The sequence below is a fragment of the Cetorhinus maximus genome, chromosome 21 (assembly GCF_964194155.1).
Source record: "Cetorhinus maximus chromosome 21, sCetMax3.hap1.1, whole genome shotgun sequence".
Lineage (NCBI taxonomy): Eukaryota > Metazoa > Chordata > Chondrichthyes > Lamniformes > Cetorhinidae > Cetorhinus > Cetorhinus maximus.
This window is the reverse complement of record NC_135899.1, coordinates 2,881,515-2,899,258: the sequence shown is the minus strand read 5'-3', so window position 1 is coordinate 2,899,258 and position 17,744 is coordinate 2,881,515. Positions and strand designations below refer to the sequence as shown.

At 43.7% G+C, this 17,744-nt stretch overlaps 2 protein-coding genes across 2 annotated transcripts; both read left to right on the top strand.

Moving 5' to 3' along the window:
* On the top strand, positions 1–1,895 carry LOC144695560 (heat shock 70 kDa protein 1A-like). The gene has a single exon (XM_078566439.1). It carries the CDS (start codon positions 237–239, stop codon positions 1,893–1,895), a length of 1,659 nt encoding a protein of 552 aa, XP_078422565.1. The 5' UTR covers positions 1–236.
* Positions 1,896–4,947: 3,052 nt separating this feature from the next.
* LOC144695559 (heat shock 70 kDa protein 1A-like) lies at positions 4,948–6,990 on the top strand. The gene has a single exon (XM_078566438.1). It carries the CDS (start codon positions 4,957–4,959, stop codon positions 6,874–6,876), a length of 1,920 nt encoding a protein of 639 aa, XP_078422564.1. The 5' UTR covers positions 4,948–4,956; the 3' UTR covers positions 6,877–6,990.
* Positions 6,991–17,744: the final 10,754 nt, after the last annotated feature.

The following is a 17,744-nucleotide window of genomic DNA, read 5'->3' as shown; positions in this document are numbered from 1 at the left end:
GCATTGACCTGGGCACCACCTACTCCTGTGTGGGGGTCTTTCAACAGAGCAAGGTGGAGATCATCGCCAATGACCAGGGCAACCGCACCACCCCCAGCTATGTGGCCTTCAACGACACCGAGAGGCTCATTGGAGATGCAGCCAAGAACCAGGTGGCTCTGAACCCCCAGAACACTGTGTTTGATGCCAAGAGGCTCATCGGGAGGAAGTTTGATGACCCGGTGGTCCAGTCTGATATGAAGCACTGGCCCTTCCAGGTGGTGAGTGATGCAGGAAAGCCCAAGGTGAAGGTCGAGTACAAGGGTGAGGATAAAACGTTCTACCCTGAGGAAATCTCTTCCATGGTGCTGACCAAAATGAAGGAGACAGCTGAAGCTTACCTGGGACACACCGTCACCAATGCTGTTATCACAGTGCCAGCTTACTTCAATGACTCCCAGCGGCAGGCAACCAAAGATGCCGGTGCGATCTCTGGTCTCAATGTCCTCCGTGTCATCAATGAACCAACAGCAGCTGCCATTGCTTACGGCCTAGACAAAAAGGGTAGAGGAGAACACAATGTTCTCATCTTTGACTTGGGAGGTGGAACCTTTGATGTATCTATTCTCACAATTGACGACGGTATCTTTGAAGTGAAATCGACAGCGGGTGACACCCACTTGGGAGGAGAGGACTTTGATAATCGCATGGTCAATCACTTCATTGAGGAGTTCAAGCGTAAATACAAGAAGGACATCAGTCAAAACAAGAGGGCGGTCAGGAGACTGAGGACAACCTGCGAGAGAGCAAAGAGAACCCTATCTTCCAGCACCCAAGCCAGTATTGAGATTGACTCTCTGTTTGAAAGCTTAGACTTTTACACCTCCATCACCAGGGCTCGGTTTGAGGAGCTAAATTCTGACCTGTTCAGAGGCACTCTGGAACCAGTGGAGAAGGCTCTGAGAGACGCCAAGCTGGACAAATCGCAGATCCATGATGTTGTCTTGGTCGGGGGCTCCACTCGCATCCCCAAGATCCAGAAACTGCTGCAAGATTTCTTCAATGGCAAGGAGCTGAACAAGAGCATCAATCCTGATGAAGCTGTGGCCTATGGAGCGGCTGTTCAAGCGGCTGTTCTGATGGGGGATAAGTCAGAGAATGTTCAGGATTTACTTCTCCTGGATGTTGCTCCACTATCGTTGGGTCTGGAGACAGCAGGAGGTGTGATGACCACACTCATCAAACGTAACACCACCATTCCCACCAAGCAGACTCAGATCTTCACCACATATTCTGACAGTCAGCCTGGGGTCTTGATCCAGGTGTATGAAGGAGAGAGAGCCATGACCAAGGACAACAATCTGCTGGGCAAATTTGACCTCAGTGGGATTTCCCCTGCGCCACGTGGTGTACCACAGATTGAGGTCACCTTTGACATTGATGCCAATGGCATCTTGAACGTGTCTGCTGTCGATAAGAGCACCGGCAAAGAGAGCAAGATCACCATCACCAATGACAAGGGCAGGCTGAGCAAGGAGGAAATTGAGAGGATGGTGCAGGAAGCAGAAAGGTACAAAGGTCAAGATGATATGCAGCGCAAAAAGATTGTAGCCAAGAATTCCCTGGAGTCGTACGCATTCAACATGAAGAGCTCGGTGGAGGAAGAGAAAATGAATGGCAAGATCAGCGAGGAAGACAAGAAGAAGGTCATTGACATATGTAACCAGGCCACTTCCTGGCTGGAGGTGCACCAGGAGGCAGAAAAGGATGAATTTGAGGAGCAACTGGGGAAGTTGGAAAATGTCTGCAACCCTATTATTGCCAAGTTATATCAGGGAGATGTGCCAGTTGGTTTTGGCGACCAGGCTGGTAAGGGAAATGCCTTCAGTGGTCCAACAATTGAGGAGGTTGATTGAATTCCTTCCCAAATTTTCATTTCTCCCCTCTCTTTTCGCCCCCACCACCACCCCTCCACCACAAATATGCCCCCTAGTGTAAGTAACTTGAATGCGCATTGACATGACAAAAGTAGTTGCCATTTGGACCGATGCTATATTTTACTAGTTGGTTACTTGGTTTTGAAGGATCCCAGTTGGTTCTGTGATAATGGGTTTTGTTTGCGTGAGCTTTGCATGTTTTTGTTATATGATCATGCCGAAGTGCTATCTTACTTTCCTGGTTGCATCTCATTATCAGAGTTTAAGAGGCTAATAAAGTCTTGTATTAAAATCATTATGTTTGACATTGGGTTTTTAATATGAACTAGTAATATGCTGCAGTATAAACAGTAGTCGCCACATAAGCTATATTACCTCCCCCAATTCCCATTTCTCTTCTGAACCAACCAGCTTGGCAATTTGCTTACACACCTGCTGTTGGCACCAACACCGCTCACCCCCACCCCCACCCCCTCGCCACAGCTGTCTGAGATTGGGGTGGGGGTGAGGGAAGTTGGACTATGGTTTTGGACAGCATGGACAGTCAGCATAGCAGCTTGAGAATTTGTCCTTGGCTACTCAACCAGTTGAGACCTCAATTTCTTAGCACTCTTCTCTGCACCCGGGTGACCGTGGAGAGGAGGCATGTGGTACCTCTCCATTGGTACCCTTCAGTTCTTCCTTGACTACCAGGGCACTACAGAATGTTTACTACATAGAATAAATATGTATTGGTTTAATTTGACTCGGTTAGATTTTCTTTTAGTGGTTTGATGGAGACATTTAAGAACTGATTCTATGTGACATTAAATCTGCTTCCACCTCTCTAAATTGCAAAAGCCATGCACTAAAATTATCCTTTGGAAAAAATAACCTTTAAAGTTCCAGTATAATTCTGGTGAATCTACATTGCATCCCCTCATGGTCAATATGGACTTCTTGAGGTGCAATGCCCAGAACTGAACACTGAACTGAGTTAAAGGCTAACATTTTTTGGATCCAATGCACTTTTTTGGATCTTCACACTTCCAGTATTAATTCCATTTGCCACTACTTTTCCCACTTGCATGATCTGTTTATATTTCTTTGTAACTTCCTGCCCCCATCTGCATTTAACTGTGCTCCCCAGCATTTACTCAAAGTTGATTTTTTTATTTAACTTAGGTATGCAGATGCTAGAAATATTCAGCAGGTCGGGGAGAAACCATGGAAAGAGAAGCAAGTGAGCGTTTCGGATCGCTGATCCTTTAAAATTAACCTGAAATGTTAACTCTGTTCCTCTCTCCACAAACGTTGTCTGACCTGCTGAGTACTTCCAGCATTTTCTGTTTCCAATCTTAGAAGTGGAGGTTGATCAAATTATATCATTTCCTGAGGATTAGGTTTTTTTTGCTCTCTGTTATAGCATTACAATAATAAAATGAGAAATACATAGATGACCAAATCCTTTGAAAAAAATTCTATGGAGGCCAGAAAAGTAACATGCTCTGAACCTTTGTCCCTTTTCTCCCTGCTCTTTATAGCCAGTCACAGTGAGGCACTTTAACTTACTACCAGCCCCACCTGCTGAACTATAAGATCAAGGTGCACAAAGGAGATTTTACAGAGGGTATTCATATTGTGAGTAATGAAACTGTGAGTTTCTAATAACACCACTTAATGGAACGAATTTCTAAAGTTTCAGGCTGTAACTTGAATTCTGTCACAGAGAGAGGCTGGATTTCCCTGTGAAGTACTAAGCACACAACGATTCTTCTGTGGGCTGAAAAAGTGCTACTCCTAAATTGTAAAGAAATTATAAGTCTTTACTCAGAGACTGGTGGCAATGTGGAATCACCGTTACAGTGAGCAATTGAGATGGATTGCTTAGATGCATTTAAGGGGAAGCTAGATTAGCACAGGAGGGAGAAAGGAACAGAACGATATGCTGATGGGGCCAGGTGAAAAGGGGTGGGAGGAGGCTTGTGTGGAGCACAAACACCAGCAAGGACCTGTTGAGGCAAAGTCACCCATTTCTGTGCTGCAAATGTTATTTAACTCTGTGTTTACTAGAGAAATATATTGTAACAAGGGCAGACTTGCCATAAATTTGATAGGTTTTAAACTTTGCCTCATTGCAGGAAAGGCACAAGGATATGTGTTTTCCATCGCAAACTTCCTTTATAAAATATAGGTGACAGTGGGAATACATTTATTGTCCATTCTACTTCCTCTCGTTGGGTGCTGGTGGGTGACCTTATTTTGTAGCAATCGTGCTGACAATTGAGTGACTTGCTCTGCCACTTCAGAGGCCACCAAGAGTCAAGTGTGGGACAGGAGTCACGTTTCAGGCCCAGATGGCAGGCTCCTCTTGCTTTCTCCATGAACGCCATGAGTGACCATTGGAATTTTACCTGGCAGCTTTCAGGGTCATCTTATTTTTTGCAGAGCCAACTGCAAATGAGAGGATTTATTGGCTTTAATTCGAGGGCACTTTTAATTCATTAAATCTTAAAACAGAACGACTCCTTTGGGGACAAAAGTGTAAAAAAAAATTGCAGTGGTTCCCATGGCAACTGACAACCGGACAAACGTCAACATATCGCAATAATCATGTAAACATGATCCATCATCACCGGTTGACAGTGATTTTTAACAGGAGACTAATTTCCAGGAGGACCTAACTCTGGAAATCAAACAGTTTGCGTTGATTTCAAATTTGAATTCGGTTTGGCGCCATTTCCAGCACGCGGCGGAAACATTCCTGTGGCGCCGACGTGACAATCGGCAGAACACGTCGTCAGCGGCGGTCACGCCCCCTCTATTCAGAGACTTTCTTCATTGGCCGAAGCGTTACCAAGGGGCGGTGACCTTGCACAGCCATTGGGCAGCACGGACGTCAGTCAGACAGCCCGTCTCTGCCACGTGCGCGAAGGCTATAAATAGGGATTGAGGCGCGAGGGAGTTGCAGAAAAAGATAGCAGGACACCCGGGGGGAGAGGCCTGGTGGTGTGGCCGAGCTTCTGCAGCCCTTATAGGTCGTTTTAAACAGGTTTGAAAGATGTCAACCAAGGGAACAGCCATCGGCATTGACCTGGGCACCACATACTCCTGTGTGGGGGTCTTCCAACATGGCAAGGTGGAGATCATCGCCAATGACCAGGGCAACCGCACCACCCCCAGCTATGTGGCCTTCAACGACACCGAGAGGCTCATTGGAGATGCAGCCAAGAACCAGGTGGCCCTGAACCCACCCAACACCATCTTTGATGCCAAGAGGCTCATCGGGAGGAAGTTTAATGACCCAGTGGTCCAGTCTGATATGAAGCACTGGCCCTTCCAGGTGGTGAATGATGCAGGAAAGCCCAAGGTGAAGGTCGAGTACAAGGGTGAGGATAAAACATTCTACCCTGAGGAAATCTCTTCCATGGTGCTGACCAAGATGAAGGAGATTGCCGAGGCTTACCTGGGCTACACCGTCACCAATGCTGTTATCACGGTGCCGGCTTACTTCAATGACTCCCAGCGGCAGGCAACCAAAGATGCCGGTGTGATCGCTGGTCTCAATGTCCTACGTATCATCAATGAGCCAACAGCAGCTGCCATTGCCTACGGCCTAGACAGGAAGGGTAGAGGAGAACGCAATGTTCTCATCTTTGACTTGGGAGGTGGCACCTTTGACGTGTCTATTCTCACAATTGACGATGGTATCTTTGAAGTGAAATCGACGGCGGGCGACACCCACTTGGGAGGAGAGGACTTTGATAATCGCATGGTCAATCACTTCATTGAGGAGTTCAAGCGTAAATACAAGAAGGACATCAGTGAGAACAAGAGGGCGGTCAGGAGACTGAGGACAGCCTGTGAGAGAGCAAAGAGAACCCTATCATCCAGCACCCAAGCTAGTGTTGAGATTGACTCTCTATTTGAAGGCATAGACTTTTACACCTCCGTCACCAGGGCTCGGTTTGAGGAACTTAACACTGACCTGTTCAGAGGCACTCTGGAACCAGTGGAGAAAGCTCTGAGAGACGCCAAGCTGGATAAAGCTCAGGTTAATGAAATAGTCCTGGTCGGGGGCTCCACCCGCATCCCCAAGATCCAGAAACTGCTGCAAGATTTCTTCAACGGCAGAGATCTAAACAAGAGCATCAATCCTGATGAAGCCGTGGCCTATGGAGCGGCTGTTCAAGCGGCTATTTTGATGGGGGATAAGTCAGAGAATGTTCAAGATCTTCTACTACTGGATGTCACTCCGCTATCGTTGGGTTTGGAGACAGCAGGAGGGGTGATGACCACACTCATCAAGCGTAACACCACCATTCCCACCAAGCAGACACAGATCTTCACCACGTATTCTGACAGTCAGCCTGGGGTCTTGATCCAGGTGTATGAAGGAGAAAGAGCCATGACCAAGGACAACAATCTCCTGGGCAAATTTGACCTCAGTGGGATTTCCCCCGCGCCACGTGGTATACCACAGATTGAGGTCACCTTTGACATTGATGCCAATGGCATCTTGAACGTGTCTGCTGTTGACAAGAGCACCGGCAAAGAGAGCAAGATCACCATCACCAATGACAAGGGCAGGCTGAGCAAGGAGGAAATTGAGAGGATGGTGCAGGAAGCAGAAAGGTACAAAGGCCAAGATGATATGCAGCGCGAGAAGATTGTAGCCAAGAATTCCCTGGAGTCGTATGCATTCAACATGAAGAGTTCAGTGGAGGAAGAGAAAACAAAAGGTAAGATCAGCGAGGAAGACAAGAACAAAGTAATTGAAAAGTGTAACCAAGCCATATCCTGGCTGGAAGCAAACCAGGGAGCAGAGAAGGAAGACTTTGAGCAGCAATTGAAAGATTTGGAAAAAATATGCAAACCCGTCACTGCCAAGCTCTACCAGGGAGGTATGCCGGAAGGACCATTCTCAGAACAAGTTGGAAAGGATCCTTCTGGTGGACCAACAATTGAGGAAGTTGATTGAATCTTTAATTCTCTCAAGAGTGGAAACACTGTTATGCAAGTCACCTATGATTATGGCAGTAATATCATTTGAAGTCATTCTCTTTTCCCTCCCCGAAATCGCAGTGGTCCTTTTGAATATTTGAGTCCTTTTGTAAATCCTGTTGAACTGGACAATGTTTGTGGGGTTACATAAATGATTGCATGCATTTCCAGTTGGGTGTTTGGTGACAATTAAACTTGTTAGTGGTGAATTTTTCTGCAAACTTGTTTCCTGTATGTTTTACATGTTGAGTGCTATGTGTCCCTTTGGTTGTTAATGGAGCTGGGCAGCATTGTCATAACTCATTGCTGGCTCTTTCTCAGTGTTCTGCAAAACTACAGAAAGTATTTTATGATTCAGAGAAAATCTAGATTTGTCTCTTGTCACGGATCTTGAGAACAGGTTAATATTTGGACGGATTATACATGTACAGTTAAACTTGCCAATGTCTCTCCTACCTTTTCCACTGTGTGGAACCCATGTAGGATTACCTAAAGATTGGAATACAGTTCCCTTTTAATGAAGAATGTTCCAACGGATTTTCTGTTTTGATAGTAACTGGGAGAAGGTGGGGTTCTGACGGTTTGCAGCCTCTTCAGACTTAATTTTTATGAAATTACTGGGGAAAAGTAACCAAATCTAAAAACCCTTTGTTTCTTTAATGGAATATGGGCATTGCTGGCAAGGGCAGCATTTGTTGCCCATCTTATTTGCCCTTGAACTGAATGGCTTGCTTGGCCATTTCAGAGGACATTTAAGAGTCATGTGTAGGCCAGACCAGGTAAGGATGCAGATTTCCCTAAAGGTCATTAGTGAACCAGATGGGTTTTTATAACAATTACTGAGACTAGCTTTATATTTCATATATTTTAAAAAATTTGACTTAAATTTCACCAGCTGCTGTGGTAGGATTTGAACCCATGTTAGCTTGGGCCTCTGAATTACTAGTCCAGTGATATTACGACTACGCCTCTATCTCCCCATTGTTACAAAATGCGTAATACCGAAGGTGAAACTACTGAAGCATACGCTTTCTGTTCAGTGCTGGACCAATTTTCAGATAATTTCCCCTTTGCTCTAAAAAAGCTTGTTGAACCATTGGGATCATTAAGCGGATAGCAATGACTTTCTTGTGTTGTGTCTCCGATGGTATCATTACATTTTTCCTTGTTTGTAGTGACTCATAAGGTTTTCTGTTGACTCTTTCTACTTCCTAGGATTTGATTTTGTCAATTTGCTCAATTTCTAAATTCAGAAGGCAACATATTCTAAAAATGCAAACATAAACTTTGATTTTCTGAAGCCTTTCCATTCCTATCTTGTATACAAGTAACCTTGTATCAATTGACCTTTGCCAACACAAAGGCAAATTTGTTAGCATTGTACTCAAAATCTTACGTTTGTACACCTGTGCATTCATTTCTTCACCTGTCCACTTAACATCTTGTTTTCACGATTTTTGGTAACATTGTTCACAGTAGCCTGTAGTATTGCAAGTGCCTCCATAATCAGTTAAAGTAGGAAGTTGCTATGTAACAGGTCCTGGTCACAGTGCAGCAACAAGCTGCAGCTCCTAGGATGTGCTGTTGTTTCATGGTACCTTGTACAGTTCCACTGTACACGCCAGTGGCAATAACAACAGAAAGTGCTGGAAATGTTCAGCAGGTCTGGCAGCATCTATGGAGAGAGGAACAGAGTTAACATCCAATATGACTCTACTTCAGAACAATTAGCCATGTCAATCACTGGTCAGTCTGAGTTGGAATAAAGAGATCCTCTATAGGATGCACAGTTCCTGTTGTTACATCACCCAATCCACTTAGTGGAAAGATATCTGAAAATGGATCACAAAATGGTCATTTATAAAGAGATGGGAAATTATAAATATCCTCAAACTTCATTTCCTTTAACTATCTTTTAAAACTATAAACTAAAAAAAAATAGTTAATGACTTCACTGGACAGTGAGTTCCAGCATAAAACATGGAATGCTAATTTTAATTTTATAATTTGGATGCTGGTTATCATGCTACAGATTTTCAGTCGTGTCATGAAAGGGGACAGTAAATTTGTTAGGAGTGCCACTCATTTTGTTTTTTAAATATAACTCAAAAGCTTGATCTCCTTAGAACCAGGAAAGTTAAGGGGAGATTTCATTGAGGCGTTCAAAATTGCAAAGGTTTTGATCATATAAAAGGGGATAAACTGTTTCCCAGTGGAAAGGGGCTTGGTAACTAGGAGACAGATTTAAGGCGATCGACACAAGAACCAAAGGTGAAATGAGGAAAGTTATGAGGATCTGAAATGTACTGCCTGGAAGGGTGCTGGAAGTATTTCAAATGGAGAAAATTGCAGAGACATGGGGAAAGAGCAAGGGAATGGGACTAATTAGATAGTTCTTTCAAAGAACCAGCACAGGCACTGTGGGCTGAATGGCCTCCTATACTGTTCAATCATTGATGTTTCAATCTTAAAACGTAAGCTATATATATATATACGTATGCTCCATGCTTCAGTCTTGCTAACCATAAATATCACACCTAATCTTTGCCTAGTATTGTACATTCTGTGTACCCATTGAACCTTTACAGAATTTTTACAGTGCAAAAGGAGGCTATTTGGCCCATAGTATCTCCCCTGGCTCTCCGAATGAACAATTGACTTAGTGCCATTCTCCCGCCTTCTCCCCGTAACCCTGTACATTCTTCCTTTTCAGGTAACAGTCTAATGCCCTTTTGAATGCCTCGATTAAATCTGCCTCCACCACACTCTCAGGCAGTGCATTCCAGATCCAAACCATTCGCTGCGTGCAGAGGTTTTTCCTCATATTGCTTTTGCTTCTTTTACTAATTATTTTCTCTCGTTCTCGATCCTTCGACGAGTGGGAACAGTTTCTCCCCCTCTCCCCCGTCCAGAGTAGATTAGTCATTAGTTTAGAGCTATGTTCCAAGTCTTAATTATGGGTTAAATCGGAGGGTTTCAAACTTCTTTCTAAAAAAACACAGAAAGACTTGTATTTATTTAGTGCCTTTCATGACCTCAGGTAGTCCCAAAGTGCTTTACAATCAATGAAATACTTTTTGAAGTGTAGTCAATGTTTTAAGGCAGAAAACATGGCCGTCAATTTGACCACAGCAAACTTCCACAAACAGCAATGAGATAATGACCAGATAATCTGTCTTTGTGGTGACGTTGGCTGAGGGATAAACATTGACCCAGGAAACCAGTGATAACTCGTGGCTTCTCTTTGAAATAGTGCCATGGGATTTCTCAGATAACCTTGTGAACCACTTTCACCATCTTGTAGATGCTGGAGCAATCAGCAACTCCATTATCAAAACCTATGTTTTAAATTAAAGCCTTAACTCAAAGGAAACTTTAAAAAAATGTAATTGAGTTTGAAGTATTTTCTCATTAATTTTCTGCTTTACATGTCATTACATTTGCAAAATGTAAAAAAAGGATGCTTCACTCTGTTTTGTTTTATGCATGATTTTAAGTGGAGTGTTTAGAAAATTTCCAGATTGTGAACCCATAGTCACAATTCAACCTGTCACTTGTTCATGAAAAAGGCAGTTTTCATATGTAGGCTTCTGCCCCTCAGAAAATTACCCATATTCATGCAGAGAATACCATGTAGAGTGCTTCAGGGATAGCCATAAACCAAACAAAGTTCACTGAATTGAATCCTTGGCTAAGACAATTGTCTGGTGAGAACTGATTGAGCAGAATGTCCCTATAGTCTTGGAGTTTAGAAGAATTAGGGGTGATCTCGTTGAAACATATAAAATTCTTATAGGGTTTGATGCTATGAGGTTGCGATCCCCTGGCTGGAGAGCCTAGAGCTGGGGGGTGGCGGGGGGTGGGTGGGAGCGGTCACAGTTTCAGGATAAAGGGTGTGCTATTTAGCACTGAGATGAGAAGGAATGTCTTCACTCAGAAGGTTGCGAATCTTTGGAATTCTTGACCCCAGAGGGCTGAGGATGCTCAGTCCATAAGTGTATTCAAAGCTGAGCTTGATAGATCTTTGGGAACAGAGGGAATCAAAAGATATGGGGATAGTGCAGGAAGGCGGAACTGTGGTAGAAAATCAGCCACAATCTTATTGAATGACAGAGCAGGCTTGATGGTCCATATGGCCAACTCCTGCTCCTATTCCTAGTGTTTTATGTGCCGCCCCCTCCCCACTTTTATTACTGGGTTAAACCAGATATAGTACAGAATGCCCATCTCATACTGCTGATCAGCAGAGAAACACTACTCTGACAGGCCTAATATTTCAGGACAAATGTCATACTGTTTATTACAGGAAAGAAATATGGACCCTGATGAATCAAATTAGCAGTTTTTTCTCACAATTTCACCGGGTATTGAGCAATGAATCTGGCCTTGCCAACATCGCCTACCTCCTCAGAACAGTAGAAACATAAGATAGCAATGCAATACTTTCACAGGTTCATTAAACTGATTCCAACACCACAATTTGTTTTGAGTTTCTTAGTCCTTTTACATTTTATATAAGCACACACCTTGTTAGTCACAATATTTTGCCCTGTTGGACTGACCTGGGAATATGGCTGATCTGACTCAACTGAGGAACTGAGGGCTGCTCCTCCATCTATTATCACTGGTCCAGGTAATGTCTCGCACCTCAGGATAGGTAGTACCTCATTAAGCATACTCCATCAAAGAAGCCCAAGACCCCTTATCAACAGGCAGGTAAGCATTGTTTATATGAATTAAAGTTTGCAGACAGATAATAAGTGAACTGCTGCCACTTCTCCACTGCTTAATTACCACTCAGCAACTAGTGTTGAATTGATGGCACTTTAGCAGCTTGGTGACTGGTGGCTTTGGGTGATACACTGCCATTGATTGCTTGCCCAGCCTCTGGTGATTGCTTGCTGGTACTGGCTAGCTGTTGGCTGGCCCCTTTGGCCTGTGTTAAAAGAAAGATTTGCATTTATTTAGTGCTTTTTCCCACCTCGGCATCCAAAAGCAATTGTAGAGTGTCCGTTGTAATGTAGGAAATGCTCAGTACTCAGCGGATATATCAATCAGTAGAGCATAAGAAATAGGAGCAGGAATAGGCCATGCAGCCTTGCATTTTCAACCCCTTTCTCAACCTGCTCTGTCATCTCCAATAATTTTTGTTACATGTACTCCCAGGTCTCTCTGTTCTTGAACCCCACTTTAGATTTGTACCCTTTACCTTGCATTGCCTCTCCTCATTCTTCTGACAAAAATGCTCAATGTTGCAATTCCCAGTATTAAATTTTATCTGTCACACCTATTCCACCAGCTTGTATGTGTACTCTTGAAGTCTATCCTCCCCACAGTTCACTATATTCCCCCATTTTGTGTAATCTGCAGATTTTGAAATTGTGCCCTGTAGATCCAAGTCTAAGTCATTAATATACATTAAGAACAGTAAAACCCTTGGGTAACACCACTGTATAACTTCCTCCAGTCAAAAAAATATCCGTTCACCACTACTCTCTATTTCCTGCCCATTAGCCAACTTCATATCCATGCTGCCACCGTCCATTTTATTTCATGGGTTGCAACTTTGCTAGTAACCCTGTTACTTGGTACTTTATCAAATGCTTTTTCGAAGTCCATGAACACTACATCCACTGCAATTCCCTCACCAGGCCTCTGGAGGCCTCTGCCTTACCTCATTTAAAAAACTCAAACAAGTTAAGACAATTTGCCATCAGCAAATCCGTGGCTCTCTCTAATTAATCCTCACTGGTCTAAGTGACTGCTAATTTTGTCCCTGATTGTCGTTTCAAAGACTTTTCCACCATTGAGATTAAATTTACTGGCCTGTGGTACCCTTACAGCCTTTATTGAACGAGGGTGTTGTAATTCTCCTCTCGCACCAGCCTTGCATTTTGTTTTATTCGCTCATGCAATGTGGGTGTCACTGGCCAGTATTTATTGCCCATCTCAAATTGCCCTTGTTCAGAGGGCATTTTTAAAATTCAACCATGTTGCTGTGGGTCTGGAGTCACATGTAAGCCAGGCCAGACCAGGTGACGGATGGCAGATTTCCTTCCCTAAAAGACATTAGTGAACCAGATGGGTTTTTATGATGGTTTCATGGCCATCATTGGACTTTTAATTCCAAATATTTATTGAATTCATGGCAAGATTCCCAGAGCATTAACCTGTATATCTGAATCTGAATAATTGACTCTTTTAAAGGCAGCCAATTGTTTGATGCCAATTGTCCAGCGACAATACCATTATGCCACCACCTCCCCTATAAGGAGGATTGGAAGATTATAGCTAGTACCTCTGCAATTTCCACCCTCATTTCCCTCAGCATCCTCGGATTCAGCTCATCCATTCCTGGTGAATTATAGCTTTAAGTACAGCAGTGCTTAATCTTTACAAATTTTCAGTCCATCCAGTATCTTAACTAGCTCCTCTTTCACTATGCTTTTGGGCTGCAACTTTTAATTTGGTAAAGGCAAATGGATAGTACTCAGCCATGCCCTCTGCCTCCATTGAGAGGTCTCCTTTCTGGTTCTGAATTGGTCCTCTTCTTACTACTCTCTACTATTGGTATGTCTTTCTATGGAAGATTTTTGGATTCCCTTTTACGTTAGCTGTTCATCTCTACTCATACTCTTTCTTTGCTTCTCCTATTTCCTTTTTCACTTGCCCTCTGAACTTTTTACTCAACCTGGTTTTCTCTTGTATTATCCACCTAATATCTGCTTCACCTTACTCTCTATCTCTTTGGGACTCCAGGGAGCTCTGGCTTTGATTGTTTTAACTTTCCTCCACGTGAGAATGTGCCTCCAATGAACTTGAATCATTGTGTCTTTTAAAGAAAGCCAATTGTTTGATTACAGTTTTGTCATGCCAGTCTTTGATTCAAGTTACCTGGGACACATCAGTCCTCACTGCACTGAAAAATGGCCTCCTCCAAATAATTATTTTTACTCTGGATTGCTCCTTGTCCTTTTCCATAGCTAATCTAAACATTATGGTACTATGATCCATGTTCTCTCAATATTTCCCTACCAACATTTAATCCACTTGATCCTCCTCATTGCCTAGAACTAGATCCAGCAATGCTTCCTTCCTCATTGGACTGGAGATGAAGAAAATTCTTTGGAGCACACTTCAGAAACTCTTCCCTCTCTCTGCTTTTTACACTATTACTATTTCAGTTTATATTAGGATAATTAAAGCCTCCCATTATAACTTTTTTCTTTATTCTTTCATGGGATGTGGGCGGTGCTGGCAAGACCAGCATTTATTGCCCATTCCTGATTGCCCTTGAACTGAGTGGCTTACTCGACCATTTCAGAGGGCAGTTAAGAGTCAACCACATTGCTGTGGGTCTGGACCAGGTAAGGATGGCAGATTTCCTTCCCTAAAGGACACTAGTGAACCAAATGGGTTTTTTACGACAATCAACAATAGTTTCATGGGAACCATTACTGATATCAGCTTTTCAATTCCAGATTTAATTATGAATTCAATGTCCACTAGCTGCCATGGTGGAATTTGAATGCTTGTCACCAGCTGGGCCTCTGGATTACCAGTCCAGTGGCATTACCACTACATCACCGTCTCACCCCCACCAACCACCTCACCCAACTACTCTATACTATTCTATTGTTTTTGCATCTCTCTGTAATTTCCATGCAAACTTGTTCCTCTATATCTTTCCCACCATTTGGTTGCTAATGGAATATATCCAGTAATGTAATGATACCTCTATTGTTTCTTAACTCTAACCAATTGATTCTGTCTTTAATCCCTTCACCTCTCTTTCTCCTTACACAATACTGACTTATGTCCTTTTATTTCTTCTCTATCGTGCCTGGATGCCCTGTATCCAGGAATATTTAATATCCAGGCCTGCCTTTATTTCAGCCAGGTCTCAGTTTTCACCATGCCATCATATTCTCATGTGATTTTTTTCTTGCATCTGCAGCTCACAATCTTATCTACCACGCTTCATGCCTTTACACATGCACACTGCAAACCTAATTTAGAGCTTTGTGTACTACCCCATAGTTTGACCTACCTAATACCTTGCTATTTCTACTCTTGTGGCATCTGTCTTTCCTAATCCTTTATGTCCTTCTTTCTCCTACATCCTGGTTCTCATCCCCCCTGCAAAGTTAGTTTAAAGCCTCCCCAACTGCACTGGTAAATTGACCTGTGAGGATATTGATTCTGGCTCTGTTGAGGTGCAACCTGTCTGGCCTGCGCAGATCCCCCACACCCAAACTGGTTCCAATGTCCCAGGAATCGAAAGCCCAACCATGCTTTCACCTGTTCTATCCTCCTATTTCTATACTCACTAGCGGCCGGCACTGACAGCAATCTTAAGATTACTACCCTTGAGTTTCCTCTTATTGATCTCTTTCCTGGCTTCCTCAAATCTGTCTGCAGGACCTCAATCCTCATTCATCCTATATCATTGGTATCTACATGGACTATGACCTCTAACTGCTCACCCTCCCCTCTCAGAATGTTCTGCAGCCGCTCTGTGACATCCTCGTCCCTGGCAACAGGAAGGCACCATAACAGCCTGGAGTGATGTCTCTGGCCCATCCAATTTCCTTTTGAAATCATTAACTGTCTCTGCTTCCACCATCCTTGTAGGCAGCGAGTTCCAGGTCATTGCCACTTGCTGTGTAAAAAAAAAGCTCTTTCTCACTTCCCCCCTGCGTTTCTTGAAACCTAGTCCTTGTTCCATAGGTGAAGGGAACAGTGTGTCCCATCTACAAGATGCACTGCAGGAATTCACCAAGGCTCCTATGCAACACCTTCCAATCTCACAACGTTTACCATCTAGAAGGACAAGGGCAGCAGATGCAGGGGAACATCACCAACTGCAAGTTCCCCTCCAAACCTTGCATCATCCTGACTTGGAACTATAACACCGTTCCTCTACTGTTGCTGGATCAAAATCTTGGAACTCCATCCCTAATAGCACTGTGGGTGTTCCTACACCACATGGACTGCAGTGGTTCAAGGGGGCAGCTCACCACCACCTTCTCAAGGGCACTTAAAATAAAAAAAAATGCTGGCCTAGCCAGCGACTCCCACATCCCGTGAAAGAATAAAAAAGCCTGTAAATTGGTCTAATTCTTCCAGGTGGTAAGAGCAGGAGAGTCACCTGGTCAGCCTTGCTTGATGTGGAATGGCGCACTTCAAGCTATAGCCTCTGGTGATAGGCTGGCGACCTGCTCCAGGAGAAAAACTAGCTGTGGAAACAAACATAAAGCATGTGCTACTTAACAAACATACAAATTAAGAAATAAAAACAAAAAACTACTGCGGATGCTGGAAATCCAAAACAAAAACAGAATTACCTGGAAAAACTGCTTCAGTTCTGTTGAAGGGTCGTGTGTACCCGAAACGTCAGCTCTTTTCTTCTCCGCCGATGCTGCCAGACCTGCTGAGTTTTTCCAGGTAATTCTGTTTTTGTGTTGTGATACAAATTAAGAACCTGTTCAATAAAGGTCATGGTTGATCTGACTCTGGCTTCAAAGGCACTTTTTTGCTTGCCCCCACAACTCCTCGGGCAGGCGTTGTGGTATTGTTACTGGATATTGATCCAGGGTAATGCTCCGGGGACCTGGGTTTGAATTCCCACCATGGCAGGTTGAATTTCAATTCAATAATAATCTGGAATTAGAAGCCTAATGATGGCCATGAAACCATTGTCAATTGTCGGAAAAACCCATCTACCCTTTAGGGAAGGAAACCTGCTGTCCTTACCTGGGCTGGTCTACATGTGACTCCAGACCCACAGAAATGTGATTCTCTTATATGACCTAGCAAGCCACTCAGTTCAAGGGCAATAAATGCTGGTCTAGCCTAGCCAATGATGCCCAGATCCCACATGAATGAATAAAAAAAATCTATCTACCTCTGCCTTAAAAATATTCAATGACCCTGCATCTACCACTCTCCGGTGGAGAGAGTTCCACAGACTCATTCACAATCTTCGAAGAGAAAAACAAAATCTCCATCTAAAAAAGTTCTTCTTGTCTGTGTCTAAAATTGTTCCTCACTGGGGTCTTAAATAGGGGACCGCTTATTTGAAACTGTGTCCCCTAGTTCTAGTCTCTCCCACAAGTGGGGGCATCCTTTCAGCACCCACCCTGTCAGGACCTCTCAGGATCTTATATGTTTCAATGAGATCACCTCTCATTCTTCCAAACTCTAATGGATACAGGCACAACCTGTCCAACCTTTTCTCGTAAGTGCTGTGCCTGCCTCAGGTGCCACTAGGCATGGGAAAGAAATAAAATTAAAGAAAGGCAAGCTGGTGAGGGAGACAGGAATAGTTGATAGATTTAGATGCGGAAAGATGGGATGTGGGTGTAACTGGTAAGACCAGGATTTGCTACTCATCCCTAATTGCCCTTGAACTGAGTGGCTTGCTAAGCCATTTCAGAGGGGCAGTTAAGGCCACATTGCTGTGGGTCTGGAGTCACATATAGGCCAGACCATTAATGAACCAGATGGGTTTTTGCAACAATCAATGGTAGGTTTATAGCCACCACTACTGAAACTAGTTTTCAATTCCAGAGTTATTAATTGAATTTAAAATGCAGCAGCTGCCATGGTGGGATTTGAACCCATGGCCTTAATGCTTTTGCCTGGGCCTCTGGATTACAAGTCTAGTGACACTACCACTACCACCCCCGCTGTCCCAGTGCAACACCACCTTGCACCAAAAGGCCTCCTACTGTGCGCTTTATCCTATGCAATTCCATTGAACGCAGGTTGGCTCACGTGGCTAATCGCTGCTGTCAATCAAACTAAAGGCGGGAAGAACCAAGTCTCGCGCCTGCGCGGGGA

Coding starts and splice junctions, on each gene's coding strand:
- LOC144695560 (XM_078566439.1), top strand. CDS start 237: ATGAAGCACTGGCCCTTCCAGGTGGTGAGTGATGCAGGAAAGCCCAAG.
- LOC144695559 (XM_078566438.1), top strand. CDS start 4,957: ATGTCAACCAAGGGAACAGCCATCGGCATTGACCTGGGCACCACATAC.